The 26,888-nt window shown below is 43.4% G+C and overlaps 2 protein-coding genes, 1 non-coding gene and 1 pseudogene across 4 annotated transcripts; all 4 read right to left on the bottom strand.

The window, feature by feature from the left end:
• LOC118364470 (protein PTHB1-like) overlaps nucleotides 1-9,112 on the bottom strand; it is a 99,730-nt pseudogene extending 90,618 nt beyond the window's left edge.
• A 545-nt stretch (nucleotides 9,113-9,657) lies between these two features.
• trnap-agg (transfer RNA proline (anticodon AGG)) lies at nucleotides 9,658-9,729 on the bottom strand. Its single transcript has one exon. It is a non-coding gene; the product is annotated as a tRNA-Pro (tRNA).
• A 201-nt stretch (nucleotides 9,730-9,930) lies between these two features.
• Nucleotides 9,931-21,654, bottom strand: nt5c3a (5'-nucleotidase, cytosolic IIIA). 2 transcript variants are annotated; one of them, XM_035746026.2, is made up of 9 exons: nucleotides 20,922-21,654; nucleotides 13,704-13,802; nucleotides 13,499-13,568; nucleotides 13,343-13,389; nucleotides 13,168-13,253; nucleotides 13,001-13,090; nucleotides 12,006-12,168; nucleotides 11,618-11,818; nucleotides 9,931-11,448 (listed from the first exon to the last, which is right to left on the bottom strand). In XM_035746026.2, exons 1-9 carry the CDS (start codon nucleotides 21,057-21,059, stop codon nucleotides 11,347-11,349), a joined length of 996 nt encoding a protein of 331 aa, XP_035601919.1. In that variant the 5' UTR covers nucleotides 21,060-21,654; the 3' UTR covers nucleotides 9,931-11,346. The 2 variants fall into 2 exon arrangements, with proteins under 2 accessions (XP_035601919.1, XP_035601920.1); XM_035746027.2 differs by lacking the exon at nucleotides 20,922-21,654 and adding an exon at nucleotides 15,270-15,411.
• Nucleotides 21,655-23,023: 1,369 nt separating this feature from the next.
• Nucleotides 23,024-26,793, bottom strand: LOC118364468 (dynactin subunit 3-like). The gene is made up of 7 exons (XM_035746025.2): nucleotides 26,537-26,793; nucleotides 26,147-26,231; nucleotides 25,915-26,001; nucleotides 24,197-24,280; nucleotides 24,017-24,075; nucleotides 23,827-23,886; nucleotides 23,024-23,546 (listed from the first exon to the last, which is right to left on the bottom strand). Exons 1-7 carry the CDS (start codon nucleotides 26,636-26,638, stop codon nucleotides 23,460-23,462), a joined length of 564 nt encoding a protein of 187 aa, XP_035601918.1. The 5' UTR covers nucleotides 26,639-26,793; the 3' UTR covers nucleotides 23,024-23,459.
• Between the last annotated feature and the right edge of the window lie 95 nt (nucleotides 26,794-26,888).

Genomic DNA, 26,888 nt, shown 5'->3' with positions numbered 1-26,888 from the left:
GAGAACAAATTTCCTTTAACAACATCTTGAAATGGGACCCTGGGGTGTTTCCAGCTATGTGCTGGTAACTTGGTGGTTAGCCTAAAGTAGTGGAGCCAGCCAAGTTTGAGACTAGGTGGTTGATATAGTATGATAAATCACATGGAGAGAGCTGAACTCATGACATGGTGGTCAGGATTTACTGGAAGCAGATTAAGACAAGAACAAAGTTGAAGTCAATGCCAAAGGTTCATGAACTCCATTGATGTCTACTCAGTGGATAACCGAACAGCATGACAGCAACTACCTCTTGACTTTGTGGTACAGGGTCAGGAGATCACGACATGGTCAGCAAGGTCATGTGATCAGGAAAAACCATTGGCCCTTGAAGCTAATGTGTGTTTAGGACTGGGTGGGAAGCAACAGGAAAAGCCATTGTCTCCCAACTCATGACATCATCATTCCTGTGCAACTCTATTCCTTCGGTGCAGTGATGTAGGACAATGAGAGTAGAGAATTCCATTAGTGACGTGGTACTTTAAGATTCTAAGTAGGGCTATGTTGAGTTAACGCCACGATTGCCCATTTGACCTGCAATTCCAGGTCACACTTCTGAGTGCCAGAATACCAGAGAGGGGGGAAGAGAAAAGGCAGTATTAACACAATGACTGAGTGACCTTTATTTAACTAGGCAAGTCAGTTAAGAACAAATTCTTATTTACAATGACGGCCTACACCGGCCAAACTCGGACGACGTTGGGCCAATTCTGCGCCGCACTATGGGACTCCCAATCACGGCCGGTTGTGATACAGCCTGGATTGCTTACAGTCAGTGATAGCATCATAAGCATACATCCCAGAACAGCAGGTGCATGTAGCATACTATTTGAGAAGCAGATGCGTGTAGCATGCTATTTGAGCAGCAGATGCGTGTAGCATACTATTTGAGCAGCAGGTGCATGTAGCATACTATTTGAGCAGCAGGTGCATGTAGCATACTATTTGAGCAGCAGGTGCATGTAGCATACTATTTGAGCAGCAGGTGCGTGTAGCATACTATTTGAGCAGCAGATGCGTGTAGCATACTATTTGAGCAGCAGATGCGTGTAGCATACTATTTGAGCAGCAGGTGCATGTAGCATACTATTTGAGCAGCAGGTGCGTGTAGCATACTATTTGAGCAGCAGATGCGTGTAGCATACTATTTGAGCAGCAGGTGCATGTAGCATATTATTTGAGCAGCAGGTGCATGTAGCATACTATTTGAGCAGCAGGTGCATGTAGCATACTATTTGAGCAGCAGGTGCATGTAGCATACTATTTGAGCAGCAGGTGCATGTAGCATACTATTTGAGCAGCAGGTGCATGTAGCATACTATTTGAGCAGCAGGTGCATGTAGCATACTATTTGAGCAGCAGGTGCGTGTAGCATACTATTTGAGCAGCAGGTGCATGTAGCATGCTATTTGAGCAGCAGGTGCATGTAGCATACTATTTGAGCAGTAGGAGGGTGTGCCCTGGTACTTACGAGAAAAACCTGCCCACTTCAACCTGGATGACGGGGTCTCTGAGCTGCACCTCCAGTAGCTGGCTGGGGGCCGGGCTCTCCAGGCTTGGCAGGGTGGGGGGAGAAGACCCGCAGCATGCCCATGTAGTTGCCCACCACTATCTTATCTACAGGATATACTTCCTCAGCTTAGACATTGTGGTATGGTCTCATATTGCTCCCTTCGTTGTACAAAACATTAAGAAAACCTGTTCTTTCCATGACAGACTGACCAGTTGATTCCAGGTGAAAGCTATGATCCCTTATTGATGTCACTTGTTAAATCCACTTCAAATCAGTGTAGATGAAGGGGATGAGACAGTTTAAAGAAGGAGTTTTAAGCCTTGACACAATTGAGACATGAATTGTTCATGTGTGAATGGGCAAGACAAAAGATTTAAGTGCCTTTGAACAGGGTATGGTAGTAGGTGCCAGGCACACCGGTTTGTGTCAAGAACTGCAATACTGCTGGGTTTTTCATCACTCAACAGTTTCCTGTGTGTATCAAGAATAGTCCACCACCCAAAGGACCACCATACAAGGTGTCGAAAGTGTTGTCAACTTGACAACTCTGGGAAGCATTGGATTCAACATGGGCCAGCATCCCAGTGGAATGCTTTCGACACCTTGTAGAGTCTATGCCCCGATGAATTGAGGCTGTTCTGAGGGCAAAGAGGGGGGTGCAACTCAATATTAGGAAGGTGTTCTTAATGTTTTGTACACTCAGTGTATGTGCTTTATATCGAGAGGGTAAATGGTATGTTTTAAACGTGGTAATAAAGATCCAGGAAGTTAAGTCAATCAGTAAGTCAATCAGACAATTAACAAATCTAATTTGTGCATGTAAATAAGACTATGGTACCAGGGGCACTTTCACTCTCATTGTTTGTTTTTTGGTCTATTAGTGAACAATGTCTTTGTAGTGCAGAGTGCAGTCAGACACACCACAACCCCACACCTTCTCACCATGCTGTCCACATCTCCGACACACAGGCATCCCTGGTCAAACTCCTCCCCCTCGCCCAGCACCTCGGCCCACCAATCACACGCCTTGAACAGAGACATGCTCCTGCAAAAAAAAAAAAAAAAAAAAAAAAAAATCCAAGATGGCGTAGCAATCGGACGTGTGTTTTGTCTTGTCCCGTCCTGTCTAGTGTAAATATAGTTTTCTTCGTTTTTTTTTCTGTATATATTTCGTACATATTTTAATCTCACTTTCAAACTAGAGCTGAATATACTCTCCTGCAACCCGCATCACCCAATGTGGTACGGATCTGCTTTTTCTATACTTTACTTTAGAACCGTCAGAAGCTAGCCAGCTAACTAGCTACTACTCAGTTAGCCATTGCTAGCGGTCTTCAAAGCTAACTAGGACACCAGCGCGACATCAACCCAGAGCATATCAGACTGCTCTTTCTCTACCACATCTCCGGATTCCTACCGCAAGCTCTGAACCTTTACACCGGATCATCGCAACTAGCTAGCTGCAATCCGAGTGGCTACTCCTGGCTAACGTCTCTGTCCCAAAACAAGCTACAGTTAGCCTTGAGCTAAGCCCATCTCCCGACTAGCCGAAGAGGCCCAACAATACCTCTTTTGCCAATTGGCCTGGACCCTTTACTGCCGACACGGAGCCCCGCCGATCCATCACGACTGGTCCGCCGACATAATCGTCCGAGGTGGTTTCAACAGGCTTTTTCGTTGCGACATCGCCAAAGATCCATCTGCTGGCCAAGGCCCGCGAGCTTTCTGAAACGCTGTGTCTCCAGCTCACCCAGCGCATTAGAGCTCCTGTAGCATAATCCTGGGCTACAATTACCCGGGCCCACAACCGGTCTGTCGATGTCACCGCAAGAAGAGGAATAAACAGACTCACCCCATCGCGACGTCCCCCAAAGGTTAGCTCTCTAGCCCTCGCTATCTCCCTGCTTGCTAATTCGGCCTGCTAACGGTTAGCTTGTCTAGCCCGGGCCTACGAACTGTTAGCTTGTTAGCACAGGCCTGCTAACCATCTGGCTCACTGCGTTCTAAACACTCTGAACCCATTTACTTTCTATCTCTCTTTGATTTTTATTTTTTGTTTATACCTTCCGGAAACCTGCATCACCCACTGTGATACGGAATCGCTATCACCTTTAATTTTTATTTTATTTTTATGACACACTCAAGAACCTCCAGACGCTAACCAGCTAACTAGCTACAAGCTATTTAGTCATTGTTAGTTTTTTTTCTAAACCTGGATAACACTCGCCAGCCCAGCTTCCCTGCCCATCCACCGCTGCCCCCTGGACACTGATCTCTTGGCTACATAGCTGACGCACGCTGGACTGTCCATTAATCACGGTACTCCATTCTGCTTGTTTGTTTTATCTGTCGACCCAGTTGCCTAGTCAACGCCATTTTACCTGCTGTTTGTTGTGCTAGCTGATTAGCCTCGCCTACTGTTTTTAGCTAGCTTTCCCAATTCAACACCTGTGATTACTGTATACCTCGCTGTATGTCTCTCCCAAATGTCAATATGCCTTGTATACTGTTGTTCAGGTTAGTTATCATTGTTTTAGTTCACAATGGAGCCCCTAGATCCACTCTGCATACCCCTGTTACCTCCTTTGTCCCACCCCCCACACATGCGGTGACCTCACCCATTACAACCAGCATGTCCAGAGATACAACCTCTCTCATCATCACCCAGTGCCTGGGCTTACCTCCGCTGTACCCGCACCCCACCATACCCCTGTCTGCGCATTATGCCCTGAATATATTCTACCATGCCCAGAAACCTGCTCCTCTTATCCTCTGCCCCCAACGCTCTAGGCGACCAGTTTTGATAGCCTTTAGCCGCACCCTCATACTACTCCTTCTCTGTTCCGCGGGTGATGTGGAGGTAAACCCAGGCCCTGCATGTCCCCAGGTACCCTCATTTGTTGACTTCTGTGATCGAAAAAGTCTTGGTTTTATGCATGTCAACATCAGAAGCCTCCTCCCTAAGTTTGTTTTACTCACTGCTTTAGCACACTCTGCTAACCCTGATGTCCTTGCCGTGTCTGAATCCTGGCTCAGGAAGGCCACCAAAAATTCAGAGATTTCCATACCCAACTATAACATCTTCCGTCAAGATAGAACTGCCAAAGGGGGCGGAGTCGCAGTCTACTGCAGAGATAGCCTGCAAAGTAATGTCATACTTTCCAGGTCCATACCCAAACAGTTTGAACTACTAATTTTGAAAATTACTCTCTCCAGAAACAAGTCTCTCACTGTTGCCGCCTGCTACCGACCCCCGTCAGCTCCCAGCTGTGCCCTGGACACCATTTGTGAATTGATCGCCCCCATCTAGCTTCAGAGTTTGTCCTGTTAGGTGACCTAAACTGGGATATGCTTAACACCCCGGCAGTCCTACAATCTAAGCTAGATGCCCTCAATCTCACGCAAATCATCAAGGAACCCACCAGGTACAACCCTAACTCTGTAAACAAGGGCACCCTCATAGACGTCATCCTGACCAACTGGCCCTCCAAATATACCTCCGCTGTCTTCAACCAGGATCTCAGCGATCACTGCCTCATCGCCTGTATCCGCCACGGAGCCGCAGTCAAACGACCACCCCTCATCACTGTCAAACGCTCCCTAAAACACTTTTGTGAGCAGGCCTTTCTAATCGACCTGGCCCGTGTATCCTGGAAGGACATTGACCTCATCCCGTCAGTTGAGGATGCCTGGTCATTCTTTAAAAGTAACTTCCTCACCATTTTGGATAAGCATGCTCCGTTCAAAAATGCAGAACCAAGAACAGATACAGCCCTTGGTTCACCCCAGACCTGACTGCCCTCGACCAGCACAAAAACATCCTGTGGCGGACTGCAATAGCATCGAATAGCCCCCGTGATATGCAACTGTTCAGGGAAGTCAGGAACCAATACACGCAGTCAGTCAGGAAAGCTAAGGCCAGCTTCTTCAGGCAAAAGTTTGCATCCTGTAGCTCCAACTCCAAAAGTTCTGGGACACTGTGAAGTCCATGGAGAACAAGAGCACCTCCTCTCAGCTGCCCACTGCACTGAGGCTAGGAAACACGGTCTCCACCGATAAATCCATGATTATCGAAAACTTCAATAAGCACTTCTCAACGGCTGGCCATGCCTTCCGCCTGGCTACTCCAACCTCGGCCAACAGCTCCGCCCCCCCGTAGTTCCTCACCCAAGCCTCTCCAGGTTCTCCTTTACCCAAATCCAGATAGCAGATGTTCTGAAAGAGCTGCAAAACCTGGACCCGTACAAATCAGCTGGGCTTGACAATCTGGACCCGCTATTTCTGAAACTATCTGCCGCCATTGTCGCAACCCCTATCACCAGCCTGTTCAACCTCTCTTTCATATCGTCTGAGATCCCCAAGGATTGAAAGCTGCCGCAGTCATCCCCCTCTTCAAAGGAGGAGACACCCTGGACCCAAACTGCTATAGACCTATATCCATCCTGCCCTGCCTATCTAAGGTCTTCGAAAGCCAAGTCAACAAACAGGTCACTGACCATCTCGAATCCCACCGTACCTTCTCCGCTGTGCAATCTGGTTTCCGAGCCGGTCACGGGTGCACCTCAGCCACACTCAAGGTACTAAATGATATCATAACCGCCATCGATAAAAGACAGTACTGTGCAGCCGTCTTCATCGACCTCGCCAAGGCTTTCGACTCTGTCAATCACCAAATTCTTATCGGCAGACTCAACAGCCTCGGTTTTCGGATGACTGCCTTGCCTGGTTCACCAATTACTTTGCAGACAGAGTTCAGTGTGTCAAATCAGAGGGCATGCTGTCCGGTCCTCTGGCAGTCTCTATGGGGGTGCCACAGGGTTCAATTCTCGGGCCGACTCTTTTCTCTGTATATATCAATGATGTTGCTCTTGCCGCGGGCGATTCCCTGATCCACCTCTACGCAGACGACACCATTCTATATACTTTCGGCCCGTCATTGGACACTGTGCTATCAAACCTCCAAACGAGCTTCAATGCCATACAGCACTCCTTCCGTGGCCTCCAACTGCTCTTAAACGCGAGTAAAACCAAATGCATGCTTTTCAACCGATCGCTGCCTGCACCTGCATGCCCGACTAGCATCACCACCCTGGATGGTTCCAACCTTGAATATGTGGACATCTATAAGTACCTAGGTGTCTGGCTAGACTGCAAACTCTCCTTCCAGACTCACATCAAACATCTCCAATCAAAAATCAAATCCAGAGTCGGCTTTCTATTCCGCAACAAAGCCTCCTTCACTCACGCTGCCAAGCTTACCCTAGTAAAACTGACTATCCTACCGATCCTCGACTTCGGCGATGTCATCTACAAAATGGCTTCCAACACTCTACTCAGCAAACTGGATGCAGTCTATCACAGTGCCATCCGTTTTGTCACTAAAGCACCTTATACCACCCACCACTGCGACTTGTATGCTCTAGTCGGCTGGCCCTCACTACATATTTCGCCAGACCCACTGGCTCCAGGTCATTTACAAGTCCATGCTAGGTAAAGCTCCGCCTTATCTCAGTTCACTGGTCACGATGGCAACACCCATCCGTAGCACGCGCTCCAGCAGGTGTATCTCACTGATCATCCCTAAAGCCAACACCTCATTTGGCCGCCTTTCGTTCCAGTACTCTGCTGCCTGTGACTGGAACGAATTTGCAAAAATCGCTGAAGTTGGAGACTTTTATCTCCCTCACCAACTTCAAACATCAGCTATCCGAGCAGCTAACCGATCGCTGCAGCTGTACATAGTCTATAGGTAAATAGCTCACCCTTATTCACCTGCCTCATTCCCATACTGTTTTTATACTGTTTTTATTTATTTACTTTTCTGCTCTTTTGCACACCAATATCACCAATATCTCTACCTGTACATGCCCATCTGATCATTTATCACTCCAGTGTTAATCTGCAAAATTGTATTATTCGCCTACCTCCTCATGCCTTTTGCACACATTGTATATAGATTGCCCATTTTTTTCTACTGTGTTATTGACTAGTTAATTGTTTACTCCATGTGTAACTCTGTGTTGTCTGTTCACACTGCTATGCTTTATCTTGGCCAGGTCGCAGTTGCAAATGAGAACTTGTTCTCAACTAGCCTACCTGGTTAAATAAAGGTGAAATAAAAAAAAAAAAGGAGACAGACAGACAGACAGACACTGAGAGTCATATCGCCCCTCTAGTGGACACCATAATACTGCTTGTCAGTCTTCCACATGTGACTGACACTCATCATAATGGACAGGTGAAAGCAATATGGCTGATACCTGCTGTTTGTCTACCCCACTTGGAACCAAATGGAAAGATGAAACGATTGGAAGAGTTGGCTTTCATGTATTCCACCAAGTCTCCTGTATGGCATGATCTTTCTAAGCCTACTTTAACTCACTCTAAGTGTAATGGGTGCCAGCCTCAGATTTGTAGTGCTTTATCAAGCTAGCGTGTGTGTGTCTGGTAATTCACTGATCATCTGCTTTTATTGCAGGGGATTAACGCCGACCTCTTACAGGAGACCTATATTAGGCTTCATGCTGATGTTCCTTTGACTCTGGAACCCAGAGGGAGGTTTGGACAGTGGTCTTACAGGAGACCTATATTAGGCTTCATGCTGATGTTTCTTTGACTCCGGAACCCAGAGGGAGGTTTGGACAGTGGTCCGTGTGTGACACTGACCGTAAACCCCTGTTACACTAACCAATGACAGCTGAGTCACATGATCAGGGATTGTATCAGAGCATGGGCCAAGCAGATTTCCCCATTGTCAACTGCTGAGCAGGTGGAATGGACAGTTAATCCACAGAGAATCCCTTCATCCCTCTACACCAAGACCATATATAACCATTCAAATGATAGCCCTATTATTTCGATTTTGAAAGATTACACAAGTGGAATATATGCCTATAGCCTTATACCACCTGCCTACTTGACTCTATCACGGCCAAGACCTTTCAACAGCCCCTTTTCATATATTGACCGACAGTAAAGCACAGCCAACATTCTGCAATCAACCACATCATAATTAAACATTATCCAGGTGTGCCATGCATTTCAGCAGAGCTCCGACTCCATTTCATTAGAGGTGAATAGAATGATTTCCACATAACTAGCTAGATCTAACCTTAGTATCTAGCTAGCAACATCAACGTGCATAATCTGTTGATTAAGCTAGGTAGCTAACGTTAGTAGGGTTTGCGGGCAAGCATTGTCCATATGTTGAAAATAGTTATAAACAGAACAAAAACGAACTAAACTGGACGACGTACATGATTCTCTACAGGTAGCAAACTAGCCAGCCAGGAAACACCTCGAGCGAAGTCAGTTAACGTTAGCTGACTAATTAACACTGGCTGTGCTTGTGCCTGGCTTGGAGACTAACAAGCGTCTAGTTTCAACATTCCAGCGACATATGCAAATTCTAAACGTGCCTCCTTTTACCTCTAACAAGACGAGCCTGTCTGTGGTTCGCAGTTCAGATTTTTTTTAAATCACATTTTACGTGTGCCTCATCAACTTGCTTGAAGCCTGTTGTCATAGCAGTGACACTAACGATGGACTTTAGTACTTAAGCGCATGATCAGAAACGCACAAACCCACAGGTTTATGGGAAACTGAGTTTTTATTCTCCACAGACGTTCTCGTCTGGTGCACGAGACTACAGACGTTCAGGTGAAAGGAGGTTAAATGGTCTCAATCTAATCACATGCGATTGCACATTAAACATGTCGCTCAACATCTTTTATAATGACCCTTAATTGCTTATATATACACACGTTTGATGCATATTTCTTATTTCTCGTGTTTTTTTTCTTCTAGTTTTACAATATTGCACTGTTGGGTATTGAGTGTGCAAGAAAGGAATTTCGCTGTACTTGTTCGTGTGACATTTAAATTTGAGGGTAATATAGCAATTAAATGGAACATCCAATATTAATATTTGGAATGGAAGCTGTATTATAAGGATATACTTGCAACCAAATTCTCAATAATCTGCCTTGTGCATAATGGAACTCAGTGATTTCTTGTAGATCCTTAATGTTTTACACGTTAGTGTTTTTATTACACTGTTATCACAATAACTTTTGTCAGTCATTCAGTTTCGTATTTTAGTAAAAGTAGGGCTCGTCCGGGATTTGAACCCGGGACCTCTCGCACCCTAAGCGAGAATCATACCCCTAGACCAACGAGCCAGATGAATAAAATACAAAACAGCCCAGAACAAGTATGCCACGTAAGTATGGATTTTGCAGACAGGTCTTTTGGTACTGCAGTGAAATGTTATATTTAACTGGACTTTGGCGTTCTCTAGAGGTCCATTTTGGTATTACATCTTGCTTTCACCCACAATCCCAACACAAGCTTGATCGTACAGTTGAACAGAAAACACCATCTGTTATTTGACAAGTTTTATTCACAAGTTATTTCCCCCGTTGTTCATTAGACAAATCTGAAGTTAAAAGGCAACATGCAGGTGTAGCAGCACGTTTAAAACGCTAACATTTTAAATATAAAACGTCAAACATGTGCAAGACAAAACTGAGAAACTTAAGGGGGTGAATAAGCATTTCCAAGCTTGAGGTAGAGTTAAAATTTGAACCACAAAATAAAAATGGTCAATGGGTGTGGATAAAAGGCCAAGTTAAACAACATATGAATGAATCTTATTGAATGTTGCTGGGCCACAGACCAAGGTGCTTTACCCAATGGTGTTCTCTTGTAATATACTGCCTATTGAGTAGGCTACTTTTCCTCTGTGTAATGACTTCTTTGGTAGCACTTTATTTGACACTATATCATTCATAAAGTCAGTTACATTAACAGTAACTAACTTATGAAAATCTTTAGCACCACTAGTTACTACTATTATCGCAACCATCATTGACAATTGTTTAATTTCTTGATTAAATTTGTATTTTTTACCTTTATTTAACTAGACAAGACAGTTGAGAACAAATTCTTATTTACAATGACTGCCTAGGAACAGTGGGTTAACTGCCTTGTTCAGGGGCAGAACGAAATTTCTTGATATAAGCACCATAAGGTATCTTATAACCCATGCAGTATATTTAAATGGCACATAAAAATGTGCAGTGTTAGTACTCTTGTAAAATAAAGTGCTACTTTCTAGTGTGGCTACAGTAGCAAAGTCACCATGTGAAACAACTGATAGAGATGCAGACATGGCTTTTCTTGTGCAAGACAGAATCCATTACTACATCCATAAAACCACTGATAACATTCATACCAATGTCTGAGTATGGTTCACCCATAAACAGGTTCACGTTATTTTTCAGACCTACATTGATTCCTGTAGCCAAGCTGTTGCACAATGCAAGGTGACGTAGTGTGGTGAAATGCATGCTAGGACTGTTCCAAAGACGTCGCTGTGTTCTTGTGTGGATGCTCGGTTTATGACTTGCAAGCTGATACAAGCATTACAATATAAAAAATATGAACAATTACACACAAATTATAAAAATATTTAGTTAGCATTTTTTGGGGGGGAGGACAACGACAAGGGGGGGAGGACAACGACAAGGTTGCAGACAGACAAAGACTGAAGCTGTGTCCTTTAAAATAGTTCATTGAGAGGAGAATAAATGTCTTCATGAAGAGGGGAAGGGAACATCCAGTACCCAACCGTGACCCTATGGTTGGTGGCAGAGGCGTGCCTATGGAGCGAGTGTATGTCGAGGGGCTGTGAGTCAGTGGCGGGGGCCAGTAACGTCCGTCTGGGGGTTCAGAGGTCGGTTCATTTTCCATGGGTTTGGGGGAAGTGTGTCAGTCTGATGTGGAGAGGGGATGAGTTATAGGATCTTCTGAAGGATAGAATTGGGCACTTCTAGAGTCTCGTCCTTTACCAAGACGATGTCATAAGAGTCCAGATATTTCTCCAAACGCTCCTCCACCTGCCAGGGAAGAGAGAAGAGTTACGATGCACATTGACACACAGCACATAATCTCATACTTTTCATTTCAGTCACATCTTCAGACTATTCATATGCAGTAATTTAGCTGGTGATGGGAGCAGATAGAGTTGAAGACTGGCGATGGGGGGAGGGGAGGGGTTGCGGGCACCTTGTCATTGAGGAAGCCGATCTTGAGGATGTTCTCCACGTTGGGCACGCCGTCAGCCATGTTGAGGTCACCTAACGAGTCTCCCAGCAACACGATGTTACAGTTGTCCTTCACCTGTTTGAAGTACTCAGTGTTGCGCAGGGCGCCGTCGTGCTTGTTGAACACATGGATCAGCTCTCCCTTGAAGCCCTTCAGCTCACCCTGAGAGAAGAAAAATACTTGAGTTTAAATGGAACTGAGCCAACTGATGCAACTGCAATGCAATGCAATGCATACACCCAGGTAGAACCATAGCTTTTTTTAATCAGGTTTATCAACACTCAGAAACGCAGGCCTATCCTCAGCATGTACCAAGCTCTCCTCGAGGGACAGGGGGGGGGGGACGTACATTCTCATCGAAGTCCATGAAGTTGGACACCACCTTGACGTTGGGGTGGTAGACCCCCGCCTGGTGGATGATCTCCTCCAGGACGTCTCCCAGACCCGCTGAGAAGATGAACACGGGCACGTTGTGCTGCTGGAGACGGTCAAAGAACGGCTCATAACCCTCCCTGTGGGACAGACATGTAAGCATTAAAACCACTCATAACCCTCCCTGTGGGACAGACATGTAAGCATTAAAACCACTCATAACCCTCCCTGTGGGACAGACATGTAAGCATTAAAACCACTCATAACCATCCCTGTGGGACAGACATGTAAGCATTAAAACCACTCATAACCATCCCTGTGGGACAGACATGTAAACATTAAAACCACTCATAACCATCCCTGTGGGACAGACATGTAAGCATTAAAACCACTCATAACCCTCCCTGTGGGACAGACATGTAAGCATTAAAACCACTCATAACCATCCCTGTGGGACAGACATGTAAGCATTAAAACCACTCATAACCATCCCTGTGGGACAGACATGTAAGCATTAAAACCACTCATAACCCTCCCTGTGGGACAGACATGTAAGCATTAAAACCACTCATAACCCTCCCTGTGGGACAGACATGTAAGCATTAAAACCACTCATAACCATCCCTGTGGGACAGACATGTAAGCATTAAAACCACTCATAGCCCTCCCTGTGGGACAGACATGTAAGCATTAAAACCACTCATAGCCCTCCCTGTGGGACAGACATGTAAGCATTAAAACCACTCATAGCCCTCCCTTTGGGACAGACATGTAAGCATTAAAACCACTCATAGCCCTCTGTGGGACAGACATCCAGCTTATATGAACGAAAATTATTCACAGGCAGAAATAAATAATATTTCGTAGAGCTCGTGTTTATGAAGCGGCAATAACGGCCACTCTGGCTCAACTTGTGTCCTGAGCGGCTTTCTGTAGTTTAAATTAATTCACATTATTTATATCAGGTCTTACCTCAGGCAGGCGTCCGAGTCTCTCACCACCTCCGAGAGTTTGTCCTTCTGTAGCCTCTGCTCCACCAGTAATGTGTGGGACTTAAAGTACCTGTCAACACACACACACATTGGGCCTTAGCGAGAGCAACGGTATGTGTGTGCGCACGTGTCCATGCGTCTACTCACCATTCTACCATAAATGGATACTTCTCCTCCATCGTTAGATGGGGGTCGATCTCTATGGGGTAATATGTGTTCTTAAGCTCCAGTAACTAAAAGACAGACAGAAAATCAATTAGCATTAACACGTGCTTTCGTGACACCTACAAATACTATTAAGCAATAGTAACATCAAACAAACCTTGGTCCTACAATCTTCGGTGACAAGCTTGCAGTTGTCAATGATATCTATGTGGAAAGGAGGACTTTGGTCAGATGGATAGGCCAGAGACAGTCATAGGCAGGTAACTTATTTAGAATCCCAGTGAATGTTGAGCTGGTTTTATGTTGTACTTACTATGACACGTGGGGCAGCGTTTGCCGTTGACTGCGAACCGGCTTAACGTCATGTCAAAGTCAGTGATGACCTGAAATCAAACCAGGAGAGCCATGGAGGGGAGTCAGTGATAACTCTGGTCATCATACTGTCACCACAGGGTGTCACTGTTCAGCCAATACGAACGGCCCATTCCTCTTTGCACACCCTTCCCCTCCTACTGTACCTGCAGTTTGGAGGCGCCACCCTTAATCATGTCACAGATGATCCGTTCCACCCGCTCTGGATCCCTCATGTGGACCGTGTTCTTCTCAAACTCTGGCATCTGAGAGATGGAGAAAGACACAGAAAGAGATCATTAAGCATGCTTCTAATATACACTACTACAAGTAGCATGTAACACCCATCACTGAATCAATACATTTTTTAAATCAATCATTGAAAAGAAGACCCCTCCGGAGGGAGGAGGAGTCAATAATAAAATTAAGTGTTGAGGTTAACCTGAGTTGGGCCTATGGTTAGTATTTGGTGGGGTGCGGGTCGAGTTTAAAAGAGCACAGTCATTTTTTGGGGCCAATGTAAGAGGAGTCAGGAGTAGACTAACTGGATATCACAACACCCCTCGTGCCTCAGCCCCCCCATCTCCCCAGGGCCATAGCAGTGGAACAGCTGATGTTATGGATCCTTCTTCCGTACATAACTGACCACCACCCAAACAAGCCCCAGGCCAGGAGGGAGGAGACCTGAACCACAAACAAATTACAGGGCTGCAGACACCAATATGTTCTATTGAATCGTCGCTACTTGACTTGGTGGTCTAACTACAATATTAGGCTAATGATCAGGCAACGAATTAGGTTCAGGTGGAGAAATGAGAGAGTGATCCATAGCGCAGTTGAAGCCCTGTTGACATGTCAGGGCAGGAATGTAACAAAGCATAAATACGACCTTCAGCTGGTGTGTGTGCGCGCACCCTTTTCTCCCCTTGAGTGTATTTTTAAGGTTGCTAATAAAACCTTGACTGAAGGGGGGTGGAGCTGGGAAAGATCAGGGGTGTAAACTAGATACCTGGGTATTCCTTCACCAGAGTGTGTTTGAGTATCAAAATAGCCCACACCCCATCAACAAACAACTTTGCACCCACACACACACACACACACACACACACACACACACACACACACACCCATCAGTGGTATGCAATAGTGTACCAAGACTGTTCTGTGGTATCAGTGGACGTTATGACTGGGATGTAGGTTCAAGTTAGGAACCCCTTCACCCCCCTTCTTTACAACCCTCTCACACCACACCACTGGGTCTGATCCATGTAACAGAACACCCTCTCCTTTGGTACATTTGAGTTGTTGACGCAATGTCATGCGTCGTAATGTCTTTAAGAAATACACCGTTCCAGATGCATAGGCTACATTGACAACATTCTTCCATTTTAAAAACACTTAGACCCCACCTATGTAACTCATTCTTGAATATTAGGTATAAACTTAGTTAGTGGAAAGGGAGAGCAGAATCCACACACGCGTTGAGCCAAATACCAGTCATACCCATTTACAACTATCAACTATTAACACACTGTCCTCTAATGATATTTTACAGTATAGACACCATAATAATCCATGAATTCCCATCTTTCATGCATTCAGTTCATCCTTTCTCCAACTCTAAACACAAACATAAATAACACATTTGTAGCATAGTCATTGTCTGACCCTCCAGAGCAATTTGTAGCTGGTGCTAACAGCAGGGCTCGGACCAACAGCACACACACACGTACCTTTTCCTCTGGTCTTGCACAAAACAAGTGAAGGGAGTGAAGAAAAGGTTCTCTGTCAGCAAAGGGCTTATATAGGCAACGCAACAGAGGGGGCGTCACCCAAAATAGATTAGACTAGATAATCCCTCCCCTTTGTAACAGGCCAGTGACGCACTGACACGCAAATGAACAACTCACACACCACTTCAATTTACGTCATAAACACAGGACACACAAAGATTAAATTAACATGTCTTAACACACCCACACAGAGAAGGCAAGTAGATGAGGGGACATGGAATCGCCCCGTGGCAGTAGTTTACCTTTGACCCCTCAGCTTTTAATAGAGGTACTGTAACTGGAATCCATTACAATCACATGATGCAACAGAAACAGCCCTCCCACTTGTCTGGATTATTGCAAGGCCAGGGACGAAACCCTGCGGTGCATTTCTCCACCAACACTGAGCACACACATTTCAAGACCCCTACCCTGTCCCACATGTTTGTGTGTGCGTGGCTATGGAATACCCAGGGTCAAAGGGTCATGGTTCATCAAATCTGCTCTCCGCCAATGAGAAGCCATCTGAGTTTTTCCCCCTGTAGGTTATATGCCGCATTCACACACTAGTCGGAACTCTGACATTTCTGACTTGCCAATCAGCAAGTCAGAAATGTCAGTTAGGAGTCAGTCATTATTTAGGCCTAGCACATGACAAACCATACCTCCGCTGCAGGGTCACATACCACCTTTCAATAGGCCCAACTCAGGTAGAGAGTTCTAATCACGTCTCACCAAAATAAGACTACACACACACCTATCCAATCAACATTGATCAAATAACTAGACAACGGAATGGCTGGCCAATCATATTCAGGGCTGCATTTCCACTACCATGGTGACTGTTGAGTTTCTGACACTGGTATCATATGTAGGTGATAAATCCAACCTCTCTCTACCCAAGCCTTGGGAGCAAAATGTTTAAAACAGATACCTTTATGCAGTCGTCTTTTTTATAAGACATTTAAAACAACAAGGATATACAAAAACAAGTTCCACCCAATCTAAAATGCTCCCCCCCCCCCATAAATAGGCTAGGCCTACATTTTCATCTTTGGAAAAACCTTCAAACATCAGGTGTTGAAAGGGAGTCCATTGGCGATTCTGCCTCACCCGAAGAAAAAAAATCAAATACATTGGGATAACACAATTTAAAACCCATTGTCAGTTTGTAACTTTTTCAACATCCGTGAAAGTGCTGGCTCAACATTCCTTTCTACAGTGGAGGGCGTCTTATCCTCACCCCCAGCCTTGTTCACCAAAGTCAAAGGTTATAGAGGACACAGCTGGAGCAGAGTACGAGAGTTGGAGTTCATTTGTAGTAGTCTGTATTCAGGTGCTTTGATGCATTTCCATTTACCTGTGCATTTGTGACAGAATTATGCCTACACAAATATAGGGAAGAGAAGTTATCTGGGGTGAATCAGTCAATGTAAGAATATACTGAACATTTCTGCAACAAATGTAAATAAAGACCTACTATGTGGAACAAGGGCAGAAGAGAAAAAAATACATTAACGAGGGCTGTGAGGGCATGCTGCTGACATTTTACTTCAAGAGTTTTGACTGAGCCAAAATGGTGACTTTGCCAGGCAGGCTTGGACACAGCGTTCTGATAAGCTGCGTGTGCTGCTCTGTGATTAAAGTAGGGCTGTGGTTGGGCCCTATGTAGTTTGGCAAAGTATCATCCACATTGCCACAGAACATTTCATGATATCTTAATAACATTCTCATTAGAATGCATTTCTCTTAACTTGTAGTGCCCACTGAAAAACCTAAAATAGTATTGGCTCAGGGGTGCAGTAGAAATGGTCCTATTAGAGGTCTTACCCCTTGAAAGAAAGTATGTAAGAGAAACAGAGAGCCAGATCCGCTTGGCCCTATACGCCATGCCTCATAAATACGAATAGGTAGACAGTAAAGTGGACAGTGTCTGCTGTAAGAGCTCTTCAGCTAACAGTATCACCACAGCACAGGCACATGGACAGTCCGCTCTGTCGTAGATAAACTCCCTCTCCGCAAAGGAGGAAGGCTGTAACTCTGTTGCCCCTGGATAAGCCTGCCGTGTCACAGGAGAAGTCAGAGAGAACTGGAGGTCCACCGATTAATTGGAATGGTCGATTAATTAGGGCCTAATTAGGGCCAATTTCAAGTTTTCATAACAATCGGAAATCGGTATTTGTGGATGCCAATTTACAACTCTATTTAACGTGGCAAGTCAGTTAAGAACACATTCTTATTTTCAATGACGGCCTAGGAACGGTGGGTTTACTGCCTTGTTCTGGGGCAGAACGACAGATTTTTACCTTGTCAGCTAGGGGATTCAATCTTGCAACCTTACAGTTAACTAGTCCAACGCGCTAACCACCTGCCTCTCATTGCACTCTACGAGGAGACTGCCTGTTACGCGAATGCAGTAAGAAGCCATAGTAAGTTGCTAGCTAGCATTAAACTTATCTTATAAAAAAACCATCAATCATAATCACTAGTTATAACTACACATGGTTGATGATACTACTACTAGTTCATCTAGCGTGTCCTGTGTTGCATATAATCAATGCTGTGCTCATTCGCGAATAAGGACTGTCGTTGCTCCAACGTGTACCTAACCATAAACATCAATGCCTTTCTTAAATTCAATACACAGAAGTATATATTTTTAAACCTGCATATTTAGCTAAAAGAAAGTTTAGCAAGTAATATTAACCAGGTGAAATTGTGTCACTTCTCTTGCGTTCATTGCACGCAGAGTCAGGGTATATGCAACAGTTTGGGCCGCCGGGCTCATTGCGAACTAATTTGCCAGAATTTTACATAATTATGACATAACATTGAAGGTTGTGCAATGTAACAGCAATATTTAGACTAATAGCTAATAGCGTTTCAAACGTCACTCGCTCTGAGACTTGGAGTAGTTGTTCCCCTTGCTCTGCAAGGGCCGCAGCTTTTGTGTAGCGATGGGTAACGCTATGTCGAGGGTGGCTGTTGTCGATGTGTTCCTGGTTCGAGCCCAGGTAGGGGCGAGGAGGAGGGACGGAAGCTATACTGTTACACTGGCAATACTAAAGTGCCTATAAGAACATCCAATAGTCAAAGGTATATGAAATACAAATCATAGAGAGAAATAGTCCTATAATAACTACAACCTAAAACTTCTTACCTAGGAATATTGAAGACTCATGTTAAAAGGAACCACCAGCTTTCATATGTTCTCATGTTCTGAGCAAGGAACTTAAACATTAGCTTTCTTACATGGCACATATTGCACTTTTACTTTCTTCTCCAACACTTTGTTTTTGCATTATTTAAACCAAATTGAAAATGTTTCATTATTTACTTGAGGCTAAATTGATTTTATTGATGTATTATATTAAGTTAAAATAAGTGTTCATTCAGTATTGTTGCAATTGTCATTATTACCAATAATTGGTATCGGCGTTGAAAAATCATAATCGGTCGACCTCTAGAGAGAACATTTGTGACCTCAGCCAAACAAGGTCACTTATCCAGCAATATACACCTGTACTCTATTGTGTCGGTCACCCCTCCTTGGACTATTTAAGCCGAGACTTTGTTGAGCGACTTAACCACATTGTAGTGGCGATTCCCTATGAAAAGCCACTGGCACAGGAGAAAGCTGTCCATAACACGTCCACAAAAAAATCAGCTTGGGTGAAGTTCCCTTTCACTGCACATACAGAATCAAATGTAAATAGCTCCACTACACATATTCCTATACAAATAGGTGCAGAGAGATGCAATTCTAGAAGCTGTATCTGTGATACGGTAAGAACTGTATGCGCTCTCCTCTCACCTGTGCCTCCGCCCATAAAACACACACACACAGTAACCCTCAACATATAGTGCCCTCTAGTGTACAAAACAAGTCAAAATAACTCTTGACAGACAACACATACACAACACAAACAGGCCAAAACGGCTCCTACACATTGTTTAGGCCTAACCATAATGTAAAGACACTGGGTCTATGCTGGAGTCAAAGTAATACTTTGAAAATAATACTAAAAGCGTTGTAGTAGTACGATCACGAATGAACATTTTGTGGAATCTTAAACACACCATAAAACTAGAACATAGTGTAACAATATTTTCTCTAAAATAGCAACATAGATCAAACTGAAAAAGATGTCCAAAAGGAAGTAAAACAGTTCAGCACTGAGCAAGACTGTCTATTGCCAATCTCCCCATGGAGAAAGTGGAGTGAACATGTTTATTTACTTGAGAGCAAGCATGAAGCACTACTAATGTTCTTGCCTGCAATCTAGTGGCCAATGATGAATACATGAGACCATTTCAATCCCAAACACAACCATGTCGTAGATGCCAACATTGACCAACAGGACACCACTGTGGGCTGGGACATGGACATCAGGCAACATGAGCACGCCTGCTACAACTAGATACTGTGGAGTGGCTGTGTGTTTTTGTATCAGTTTCCCATGCTGGGGACACTATAATAATAAACACAGTGCAAGAGGCAGTTGCTACAGTTGCTGGTTCAAATCCAGGCTGATTCACATCCAGCCGTGATTGGGAGTTCCATCGGGCGGCACACAATTGGACCAGCGTCTCCTGAGTTTGGCTGGGGTATACTGTCATTGTAAATAAGAATTTGATCTTAATTAACCGATGTTACGGATACAGGTGTATGTGTTCTTTTCGCTCCTTCTCCCCTCACAGGTGAAAATCAGTCACCAATTAAGCATCAATCAGAAGACACACCTCCTCCCGTTTCCTACCCAATCACAGTTCCTTTCCCTTGGTTTAAAAACCGTGTCAGTTGTTTGCTCGAGCTCAATCTCACTGTAAATGCCATGTCTGTAGGTCTCTCTGTTCCACTCTCTCTTTATGTATTGATCTCTTTTGTTTGAGCACCTCCATATCACTTTGTCCTAACCTGAAGTTTATTCAACAGTCTGACATGTGATGGGACTGATCACAAAAAGTGAGCCTTTATGTTAGAGAGGAGAGATTTGTCTGCCACTCTCGGATTCGTAGAGACTAGGTGGTAGGCTACATGTCCTAAAATTGAGAATGGACCTTAGAGAATCACAAGATGTAACTAGCAATGATGCTTGAGGACAAGCAATGTGAAAAGTAAAGCTCACACTTGACCAGTAAACTCCGTATATATAATAATAATAATAATTAATAATAAATGCCATTTAGCAGACGCTTTTATCCAAAGCGACTTAGTCATGTGTGCATACATTCTGCGTTACAAGCGCCATGCTCTACCAACTGAGCTACAGAAGGACCATGTATTTTGACATACCAGTTGAACTTCTTTGATAGAGACACTAATTTGGCTTCAAGACTTGTTTATTTTGGACAAGGGGCTTGAGTAGAGCAGAAGGGACTTTGCAACCCATTGAACCAACATTATTTTAACATTGTACCACGAAATCAGCTGGCAAATTTCACCACCTGACAAACAGCATCAGTTTAATGTCATGTCGAGATTTTGGACAGCTTTTCGTGACACCACCATAGCTACCTAGCAAATAATGACCTCTAAACCATCCTTGTTATTTCTAGGAACATCCGCGACTGCGCAATACACACATGAACAGCACGCGCGAGCCCACTCACCATCTCGATGATCTTCGTTTTCTTTCCCGCTCTCTTCTTCTTGGCGAACATGTACTGGGCGAGAACCACACCACCGAACAGAGCACATACACTGGCACTGGCCGCGGCACCGACTTTTACTACGGCAGTCTTGTCCATGGTTGTGCCGCTCCTAACAAACAGCCCTAGTCCTTCCTTATGTCAACATGTTCCCTCCCTCGAGTCGATTGTCCGCGGAGGCTGTAACTGACTACGCACCCTCCTGCCGCTACCACTAGGGGTGAAAGCGGGGGGGGGTGATGTGCATTTATACCAACCCTTTTTTTAATCATCCAGGGGTATTTAACCAAACATACCCAACTATTTGATGTAATTGTGTTGGTAACGCATAGAGTAAAATGCTATAATTAAGAAATGTATACACACTCAGTTTCAGTATTATTGGTTTCGAATTGGTATGAACCACGTCCATGGAAACGAGCCCCAACAAAACAGATGTTTGCAACGAAGTAATAAGAATGCATTACATTAGTCATCACAATTAATTATATTAGTCATGACTATAGCCCAATAATATGATAGGGTGCGTGCGTGTCTGCCTGTATTTCGCAATATTTTAGTCTGCATTTCAGATATTGTCTGCAGAAAAATATGTACCTCCATAACCAATTATGCACATTTTAAACAATAAAGACTAATCAATTACAATAATAATTGCCCCCATCTGCTGCCAAATTGACCACATTACCGAGCGCGTGCTAGACAGCAGGATAATCTCAATTGTATCCTCCTCGCGTCCTCTCCCTTCTCAAAACCCATTGGAAGACAAAGGGGAAGGACCTCTGGGTTTGCCCTCATCCAATGGGGTTTGAGGCGAGGAAAGAGGGCGAATTGAGTATGCAATAGATATTCTTCCTGTAACGATAGCAAGCTCTTGATTTGAAAAGAGGCAAGGGGTGTCAAAATGTTTGATACGTTACCATAATTTGGAAACGGTTTAAATACTAGCCATATTTATAACCAGGTTTCAATCCAACCATTCCATGTGGATAAATGAACTACCTCATGAAAAAAGTCACGACCGGGCTGATGGAAATAGGATATGCCGGTACAATTGAATAAATGCCGACAATTTGTTCGTTCGAATTTGTGTTTAAAAAATGAATTATGTGAGAAATTGGGGTGGAAATCTCTTTATGCGCAAATATTGATATACTAACGTAATGATCACATCGAAGTAAACTTGGAGTCACGCGATGATATGTGTGGTCCCACTACGACTCGGGAAACCATGCAGTTTCTTAGGCTACAGATGGAATAAATGATTAATTTCACAGGGTGGTGAAAGTACACGTGATTAGCTTGATTCTCCTATCCAATGCATATCGAGGGTCTTATTCTGGTGATATAATGGTCGATGTGGCTGCCGTTTGACAAATAAAAATATCACTCTTAGCCATAATCTCATCATGTTGGTAGCCTACTCGGAACTGTTGAGCAGCTGGCTAAAGCGCACGTGCCAAGCCCAGTGTGCACATTTGCTATAACGCAACAGTTTTGACAAAACCATTAATAGAATTGAAACGCATTTAACTTGTATTTTTTCATTCGGACATGGACATTTTACAATAAACGGTATGTCCACCACGACATCACGCATAGGCTTTATCCGCAATAAATCAGTTTAATGAAAACATCTCTGGTGGGAAAATGCTTATTTTATGCAGATTTTAGAATATTCGCATGAAAATCTGTCAGAAATTGGATGGAAACCTACCTTGTGACTAAAAATATTTTTTTACAACCGATCGATTGTAGCTTTTTTTAAATTTTATTAATAACAAAACAATATATAAAGCACGAGGGAACACAGGCATACATAGATTACAGACAATAGACAATCGAGCTAGGGGGTACAATATCACATTAAAATTACACAAGGACCTTAAGGGTCATGCATATACTTACAATTCTAACAGCATTTTTGTTAGTAGAGCATTTAACAGTCTTAAAATACAGTTCAATTTCTTTTAGCTCTCCGATTGTAAAACGTCTTCTCTTAGTCATAGATATGGCTATTGAAATAGCTGTAATTAAATGCGAACAAAAAAACAATTCAAGCACACATTTGAAGTTGACTTTAATTGTTTTATAACAATATATTGAAACAAGTATTGAAAACATAAGTAACCAAACAGTTCAGTTTGAATAGTATGGATTTTATTGCAATTATTTTACATTTGCGGTCATGCTGTCTGATAAAACCAGGACTTCGTGGAAGAAGAAAGTTTGTAGAAGAATTTGCACTCTTCTACCGTCAACCGAAAGAAAAAAAGCAGTGTCTTGTGACTGCCTGGAGCAGTGTTGCAATTGGAATGCATGGGTACATTGTATGTTGAATAAATGAACAAGGATAAAAAATAAACTATGCAAATGTCTCTGATGTAGCTGTAAATAAATAATATCCAGCAAGTTACATTAAGCTGCATATAGGACCCTTGACACACAGATGACATTATGCCATGACACTGTCATAACAGTCATCACTGGACATGGTCGCTACTCCACTTGACGGATGCCCTTTGCCTCCTCCACTTTCCGCAGGCTCTCATCCCACTGGGTGAACTGCTTGGACAGCAGGAACATCTGCCAAAGAGGTCAAGGTTCAAAGAATTTGGTGGGCCAGGTAGTTCATTCCATTAGCACAGACTAGACAGTTCTCACAGAGTTCAACATGACTTAACAGAAAACAAACTACAACCACTCACGTTCATTCATCTGACCAAGGAGGTCGGGAGACACGATAGCCAATGTACTCGACACAGTTTCACTAGCTAACCTCAGATACATTTTCCTCTGTCTTGATCAGTGTTATTTATTCACTTCAATAATTCCATTATTTGCTATTATAAGGAAGGAAAGGTACCATTTTGTTGTACTCCTCAAACAGTTTCTTAACCTCTAGGGACTGGGCTTCAGTTTGGTCCTTTGGGAAAATAATAAGAACAGTGTTACTACTGTAACTCACAAAAGTCAATCTAGCGTGTCTTGTGAGAAAAGACAAAATCAAGAAGAGGGGTGTGAATAAGTAAAAGAGAGAGGGGGAGGGTTCATACCTGCTCTTTGATGTGAATCTGAGACAAACGCTGTAGCTTGGTGGCATGCTCTGGCACATCTATGAATGAGAACTTTACAATAAGTTGCGTGCAACATAAAAAATAACTATTTAACCCATCATCTCATCAATACTTCACACAGACCACATTGTAATGGTACTTAAATTCCCACTCACTGACCTCTGATGTAGTTGCTGTCCAATAGTGGCTGGAGGTTGCTGACCTGCTCCAGAAGGGTGGCCTGGGAAAGCAGGAAGTCCTCCTCTGTGGGGAGAAACAAGTGCATGAGTTTGAGACTGGAGGCACATACCAGGGATGCAAACTGGAGGGCCCAAAAAGGCAACTTTTTAAATAGATTTTTTCCCACTGAAACATGCAAAAACAAAAATCCCTGCTAGGGGGAAATGCATTTTTTAACTAACTAAAAAAAAACTAAGAATATGATCTACATGATCAGCGCCTGTGTGTAAAATAAAATAAAAAAAGTGGTTAATGTGAACCCAATCCAATGTTATTTGTTGCCTAGACTGTACTGCAAATGACAAGTCTTGAGAAAAAAAAAACAATACACTAACATTGCAGTTAGCCATGACAGCCTTTATAATAATACTTGTGACCACACACATCTAAATATTGCACTTGGGGAAAAAACATCTTAAAGCAGAAATAGAATGAAACAAACAGGCATTTTATTTTTGCTCTATTATAGTGGCCATTATAGAACAAGTGCACAAGGCTGTATGCAAAAAGAACATTCCCAGAGTAATGTTTTTTATAATCCACACACACACTACTGTCAAGTTCAACACAACAAAAACTATTATTACATTGTACACATTCTGCCTGTGGACATCTGTTCTACAATACAATGTGCCAGCAAAAGTGAGAAAGAGGGAACGTGTGTGGTGTTCCTTTCACCTCTATAGTGGCATCCAGTTGAAGTCAGGCCCAGCTACACTTGATCTCTGAATCCACTTGTTTAATAACAAGCAATGCCTCATTTTCACCTAATTCTCTCATTATGAAAATTAACCACATACTGTGGGGGGAAAACATTAGCTAACAGATAGTGGTTCGTTCGTTAGTTAGCTAGTTAACATTTCACACAGATTGCCAGGGTCCAGTAAGCAACTCACGCGTTATAACTTGAGTAACGGCAAGGAATCGTATACCAGTTAATACTATAGCGAATTGGTTAGTTACTAATGTTAGCTCATCTGATGTTGTAACGTTACCTAGCTAACGTTAGCTGTCTGACTTTATTAGCAATATCATTTTCACACTATACACTCAATTATTTGATCAGATGAGTTGGCTAATGTTGCTCAACATTTCTCTAGCTAGCTAATAACGGAGCATTTCGATCCAGAGAGCAAGATACTTAATGCTAATACTTGTTCCACCACACTTTCTCCCTCATCTCACACATTCCAAATGCCAGTTGTTTTTCGGTTACAGATCATGAAGTACGCTTCATCACCCCCGTCTCCGTGATCCGTCTTCTCACTTACCTCTTCGTTATCGTTCAGGGGACGCGCTGCTGTAACTGACAAGCTGCCTTTCCAGAGCGCGCACTGATGCTGTAACGAGTAAATTGGTTGTCTCTTCTTTCTTCAGTTGCGTGCTGCGCTGCATTATGTTATGTAAACAGCCAGTATTGCTCCAAACGCGCATCACTTCGATCGCTTACAGCCAGCAGTGATAAAAAAATGTTTAAAACTCCCAAACTTTTCTCATCTGATCTATACGAATCACGTAGGTCACCTATTTTGGATTCGAAATGGAGAATTTCGCCGAAAGGTGGCATACCCATACGCCAGAGGCCTACTCAATCACCATCATGACACAGGACCAAATTCGCCAACATTTACTCACATATTTAAATGAAAAACTCTTACCAGCAAGGATGAATTCCAGCTTCATGGCATCAGGAACAGTGATGTGGTCAGTGAATTGAGGGTCCAGATACTTCAGCAGGTCCTCAACTGTACAGAGAACAAAAGGTTGTAGAATATATACTAGTGACTATGTGGGAAATATAATCACAATTGATCCTGCTTTGTAATTGTCCTGGTAATAATGTGTCCAATCCAAGTCACACAGCTGTGTGCCGTTTAAGATGTCACTCACTCTTTTTGTGTAGAATCTTCACTCGTTCCCTCTTATTTGCAGTGTTTGCAAGGGCGGCCTGAACTCTGGAGAGGGAATCCGCGCACTAGGGAACAGTGTGCATTATATGATGATAAACCAAAAATCTAAATTTGAAAATAAACCGTCTTTATAGCTGTACTGGCATTGAGTTACTTAGCTATCTAAGTATCCGTTCGACATTAAAATGTTGGATTGTAGCTAACTTGGTTGGAATACCCTGGTATAGCTGTTCTTCACACATGCGCCATAATATTGACGTCTAAGCATTGATTGTATTAAATCAGTGCGCAAAAGGGCGTTCGCTAGCTAGCCAAAGCAGCCAGTTGAATCGCTATTCTGCATTTCTAAAATATAATATTATTGTCAAACCTTCATGGGTTTCCCTCCCTTGTTCCTTCTTTCACCGTATATACGACTTTCCAGCATCTCAAGACGCGTTTCGAGGTTATCCACTTCAACTTTCCTATCCATTCTTGATTCAGAGACCACAACAAATGGATTTGGATCCTTGTAACGACGTAGAACATGTGACGGCGCACAATTATTGCATAATTGCAAAACATCTACGGACCGTGAAAGGGGCCATATTTGTTGTCCCTAAAGAAAACTTCTGCTGTTTCCAAGCTGTAAATGAAACTACAAATAACTACAAAATGACTTATCGATTACTTAGCGAATAATAATGAGCGTTACTAACCAACAACTTTATAGGTCCTCTTTG

This window comes from Oncorhynchus keta, chromosome 31, assembly GCF_023373465.1.
Source record: "Oncorhynchus keta strain PuntledgeMale-10-30-2019 chromosome 31, Oket_V2, whole genome shotgun sequence".
NCBI lineage: Eukaryota > Metazoa > Chordata > Actinopteri > Salmoniformes > Salmonidae > Oncorhynchus > Oncorhynchus keta.
Note: the sequence above shows the minus strand (reverse complement) of the source record. Positions and strands in the feature narration are given on the sequence as shown.